The sequence below is a fragment of the Limulus polyphemus genome, unplaced genomic scaffold (assembly GCF_000517525.1).
Source record: "Limulus polyphemus unplaced genomic scaffold, Limulus_polyphemus-2.1.2 Scaffold6319, whole genome shotgun sequence".
NCBI classification, from domain to species: Eukaryota; Metazoa; Arthropoda; class Merostomata; order Xiphosura; family Limulidae; genus Limulus; species Limulus polyphemus.
The window spans coordinates 2,789-8,738 of record NW_013671929.1 but is presented as its reverse complement, the minus strand read 5'-3'; the positions used below and the strand labels follow the sequence as shown (position 1 = coordinate 8,738).

At 31.2% G+C, this 5,950-nt stretch overlaps 1 protein-coding gene across 2 annotated transcripts in view; it reads right to left on the bottom strand.

Annotated features, from left to right (window-relative positions):
• Positions 1 to 4,032, bottom strand: part of LOC106473607 — an 11,111-nt gene extending 7,079 nt beyond the window's left edge. Inside the window, exons 1-2 of one of the 2 annotated variants that reach the window (XM_022402003.1) lie at positions 3,693 to 4,032; positions 2,424 to 2,537 (exon numbers count right to left, since the gene is read on the bottom strand). In XM_022402003.1, coding sequence (XP_022257711.1) covers positions 2,424 to 2,477 — 54 coding nt within the window. In that variant the 5' untranslated portion in view covers positions 2,478 to 2,537; positions 3,693 to 4,032. The remainder of the gene's footprint in view (positions 1 to 2,423; positions 2,538 to 3,692) is intronic. The other variant, XM_013934289.2, reaches the window with a different exon arrangement.
• Positions 4,033 to 5,950: the final 1,918 nt, after the last annotated feature.

The following is a 5,950-nucleotide window of genomic DNA, read 5'->3' as shown; positions in this document are numbered from 1 at the left end:
CACATACATAGGAGTGTTTCTGTATGTAAATGATTAGTATTTCAAGCCATAATAAACTCATGATTGTTGAAAGGGAAAGAGATGTCAGACCTTTTGCAAGTTAATTTTAAACTTAAAACTATTTTTTGTATATAATTTAAATATTGTACATAATAAGTTAATACAGCAGGTTTTTTCAAGTAATTTCATAAGAGGGCATCAGTGTGGTTTAATTTTGTTCACTGATGATTGTCTGTGTTACCTTTATTGTGAAGGCTACTTTTAACCACGTCCCTGTCCGTTTGATCATGTGTGATTCACAGGACATAATGCAAAATCACCAGAGTATCATACGTGCTACCAAGCTACATTTATTTGGCATGCAGCTGATAATTGTGGACATGGCAATATGAACTGGTTGTTTTGGTTCAATGTTAAAAGTTCAGAAGAGAGCTTCGTCTGAGCATCACATGTAACATTCAGATTTCAAGTGAATAATGACAGGTTAAGTTACTTTCAGAGAAAATGTAAACCTAGGATTTTAGTTGCTCAAACTCTCTCTTTCAATAATACTAGAAGGATATGCTTCACTTGGATAAGTAGTGAAATAAGTGTATCCATAAAAACTATTATATGACATTAAACAAGGGAAGGGTTAAAGAATATATGTGGTAGTTTTTAGTGTACTTTTCTACTTGTAAAACTGTTTTGCTTATTAACAATGCTTTAAATACAGTGAAGCAAAACAATAAACACATAGGCACAAAAGATTAATAACCTATGTGATAAATATTACCTATATTTTTGGAAAAAATGTTGTCTTTAAAAAGGTTCTATAAGCTTTATTGACTCAAGTTTATTTGATCTGATAGTGCAAGTATTTATACAGTCAATCTAATAAAGATCTAAATCAGATTTTGAAATTTTATGTCCAAATAAGCCCAAAGAAAAAAAAAGTGAATGAAGCCTTTCCAACTGCATTAGCAGATTCAAGTATTTCTCCCAACAAGATAAAGCAGGTGGAAGAAGCTTTTGGTCAATCAGTATTACTTTTTAATAAGTATAAATCTTTAGAATATTATGTAACTAGTTATATGAAGAATGTGAAATGGAAAGTAGGACTAGTTGAAACTGTAATGATTCTAATATATAAAATAAAATTCTGACTTTGTTGACTGATGATTTTTTGTGTTATCTTCAATGTCAAGGCCATTTTTAACCCTATCCCTGTCCTTTTCATCACGTGATTCACAGGACATATTGCAAAAAACACCGGAGTACCACATGTGTTACCAAGCTACATTTATTTGGTGTGCAGCTGATACTTATGAGCTTGGTAATAGGAACTGGTTGTTTTGGTTCATCGTATGAGATTAGAAGAGAGCTTCATATGAACATCACACGAGTTGTTACTGTTTTTTGTCCATCTTCAATAAAACAGGTATTTCTATTCCTCAACATGTTCTAAGTCATTTATCATTACAAATAAATAAAAAAAACTACCCGAAACCCTTGTACATGATAGCAGTTTGTAGGAAACATGTGGTTGATAAAACGTAAAGATTCAGGTATTTGTAAAAATATATTCTTTCACTAGATTCAATACCAACACCAGAATTAAGAGTTGACATTTACTTCATCATATCCATAGCTGCAATACATCTGGAGCAGAACCTCAATTTCAATCTCAATGTATCCATAATAAAAGCTGGTCTAACAGATCTGTGCTACTAGTTCAATTAAATATGAACTAAGGTTTTTAAGTGTACATAGAAATACATCTCATATCTTGGTCCAGTTATTTACTTGGTTACTGACTGAGGCATCCTATCATAGCATTTTATATCTCCAATCATATACAACTTAAGCAATAAAATAATTTAACTGTCAGAAATACAAAGTAACAAAAATTAAGTATGAATTATATTTATTTTCTAGTTTCAGCCTAACTTACTTAATTATCACAAAAATATTTTCAACATTCATGTCTTTTACACAGTCTTTAAATAAAATATTCCTATGGACCTCTGAACCTACATCAAAAGCATCTAAACTAAATGTAACAGCACGAAGTTGACAAAGACTATAATATATTTGTTTGTATAAATCATGTGACTTAATAAGATATCAAAAATTTACAATTTTAACAATACTGTATAAATGCTAATAATAATTTTTCTATGAATTACTTAATTTCCATTAAGTTTTATGGATCATACAATTTATTTCTTAAAAATGCTGATTACAAAGATAATCTAACCATAATAAGAAAAATGTTAACTTTGGAAGACTTCCTAGGCTTGTGTCAGTGAAATTTTTAACCAGTAGAAAAGTTAGAATTACTATGGTGGAGGTGTGTTAAATGTAATTATGACAAATCTAAAAACAGTAACTTAAGAAAGTCTCACGAATTATAATTTAACTTTATTTGTTATATAACTTACATGAAACAGGTTTCTACCTTCAACAACAACAGGTCTAGAGGACACACAACCCATCCTTTAAACAAAGATTCATGTCATCAGTGGAAACTCTTTAGAAGACTACTTGTTCATAACCTATTAAGAATATATATATATATTTAAAGCAAATCACATAAATAAAGACAACAGGAAACTGACACACTACAAAAGAAATTGAAACACCAATTACCAACACTGCAATTAAAAAACAAAATAAGATTTCTTCTATCCATTCTTTACTAATGATATGAAACTGCTTCCAGTGTTTTATATTTATTTATATAAATGTATTTGTTTGTTCCACATTGCAGGAAATTGAAACCTGGATTTTAGCATTATAAGTCCATAGACTTACAGCTGTTCCATTGGGGGATTCATATAGAAGTATTTCAATATGTTTTTACAAGACAATTACCACAAACACTGTTTTTTACACACACACACACAAGAGTTATAGTGTATGTTTTTCAACTAAAGTTAGCATCATGAAAACTGGAACATACAAAGTTTATTTACATTAAAATATTATCGATTTGATTAATAAAATGGTCCAAAAACAAGTTGTAAAATGATCATTTGGGTAACAAATATTGTATTCATTGAAAAGTTATTTTCATATAACTAATTACTAGAAATTGGTGTATTTATTACAGTAGAAGAAACTTTTCACATACACAGTTTTGATAACAAAGCATGTACTTACAATTTACTAAGAATGAACAATTCAAACAATCTCAAATCAGTTAAACTAAGCTCATAATTACAAATCACATTTTTATTTACTCACAATTTTATTTCTAGCCAAATTAATATCAAATTCAAAAGTAATGTCAATATTTTAAGTTGATATTTTCTGGCTTAGGACTCTTTAAAGCTAAGTTAATACTGGAGCTTTTAAAAGCAGCACTTTGCTGTTACAAATTTATCAAATATTTCTTAGCTTAAGAGAGACAAGTTGCACAAAAAATATTTTCTCTATCACCACTTAAACAACCTGTATTTGTAATATACAACATACATGAAAGATTTTACCTTCAACTACAACAGGTCTAGAAGATACAACCCATTCTTTACTAAATTCCATATTAAAAGCACAAATTAAACATTCACCTTTAGTTTAAAATAAAAACTAATCAAAATCACGAGAATAACAGTAAATTATAGAAGAGTTTAAATACTGATATTCTGGCAAGATTATTTTAGCATCCAACAGTTTTATAACCTGTAGTCTTTAAATTCATTTTATGTTACCTTTAATTGAGAAACCTTCATAATCTTTATTTTCTCTCTATTTATTAAAAATGTCGGTCCATTTTTTTCAAATCTGAGAAGAATATAACAGCGTGAATAGATAACGACGGATTTTTCTTGAACTTATTTTAAGGAATTTTGAAAAATAAAACTGCCTAAAGTATTACATACGAAACTTCTTTAATTACCAGTTTCCTGCTGCTTCTGTTATAAAACTGAAGTTCACACTAAAAGGCTAACAACAATTAGCTTGCTAACAGGTCTAACACACCCGTTATCGTTAAATGTTAAACCGTGAACACCAACGCAAATAGCCGTCAAACCACAAGTAAACAGTCTACATTCGTCTTTCTGTTGCTATTTATGGTAGAAAGAACGCCCCGCCTTCAAAGAGACAGAAAGACCCTGGATGGACCCCTGTTTGACGTCACTCGTATGACATTAGAGCCTAGATCGTGCTCTTGTACTGCACATTACTACAGGTTATAAGCATGTTGCGCTGTCGGTAAGACGCTAATCCATTCAAAAACTTCTATTTTTTCGCTCTTTCTCTTTTGTAAAACACGGGCTATGCTTGTATTATAATATAATGATGTCTACTGTTCCCAACTTCCTATTTTCAGATGAAATATAATATCCTCGAAATAAAATATATGGGCAACGTGTATCACTTCAATAATGATAATAGTAATCAATACAGAAAAACAAAACATCGGAACTCTATTCTTAACAATTCAAAAACAAATTTCAATATACTATGTAGATCCTAATTTAAATTCATAAATGACGTAACAAGAAATATCGGAACTTGGTAAACATAATATAAACTAAAAATCATGCACAATTACTTTCTTCTTATTGCATATAAAGTATTAATAAAATAATCTATTTTCGTATGCATACTTTTCAGTAAAATATTTCCGAGATACAAGCCACTTCTATACGTTTACTGTTGCCAGACAATACTTAATATGGTGTAGCTTTGTGAAAATGTTTAAATACATTTTCATAACAATCGTAAGATATAAATGTTGAACTATTTATGCCATTTTAAAAACAACTCTTCTGGTTCTGAATCATATTTTAATGCAGACTTCGTACTAACAACCAGAGTCTGTATTATGGTTCATGCATATGCTGCTCTATACATACTGTTACGACAGCGGGGGTCACGTGACGCTAGTAACACGTCATATTCTCGAAGGTTCGTGAATGCTCGAGCGTTTACTAGATTTCGATATTCTTGTACATATAAGACGGTGAAGACTTGACGGCAACAATGTATAATTGAACTGCGGATAGAGAGAGACGTATTGTTGAGTCGAGCACGTGAAACGTTCGTTGTGAATTAAAGCGTTTGTTATAGCGTGACTGTGGAAATTAAGTGAATTGCAAAGTTGTATTCAGAAAGAATAAACCAGTTTTATTTAAGAAAGGACTTGTGTCGCTAAAGTTTCGTCGGAACGAATTTACGGAAAATTAACTAACGAACAGAGACATAACAAATTGGTGTCAGAGAGTGGGACAAAAAAAAAGGAAACGAGAAGCGGCAAATCAAACTACAGCTTAGCAGACTTGATGGCAGCAATACATAAGGAGCAAAAGAAACAAGAAGAACGAGAAAAGAAACAAGAAGAGAGATTACAGCAGTTGTTGGAGGAAAAAGAAACAAGAAGAACGAGAAAAGAAACAAGAAGAGAGATTACAGCAGTTGTTGGAGGAAAAAAGAAAAGAAACAAGAAGAGAAATTACAGCATTTGTTGGAGGAAAAAGAAAAGAAACAAGAAGAACGAGAAAAGAAAAAATAAGAGAGATTACAACAGTTGTTGGAGGAAAAAGAAAAGAAACAAGAAGAGAGATTACAACAGCTATTGAAGGAGAAAGAAAATGAACAAAAAGAGAGACTACAGCAGTGGATGGAAGAGAAAGAAAATAAACAGGAAGAAAGTCTCCAACAGTTACAGGAAAGTCAACAACAATGGCAAAAAGTACAAATGGAAAACATTAGTAAATTTAAAAGTGAATTACATACATTAAAGGATAATTTATTATCTTTTACACAAGGAGGATACATTAGCCAACGACTTAATTAGCCCCAAACAAGTGGCAAGCCTCTTCCAGACCACGCAGCTAAACCCTAATGCAGACATCTACAGTCCTGTTAGAAGTTACATCCCAGATATGAATGTCAGTAATAGGAGTGATCCAGTACGAAGGAAGCCACAGGAATTCGATGGAAAGGCACCGTGGGAAGCATA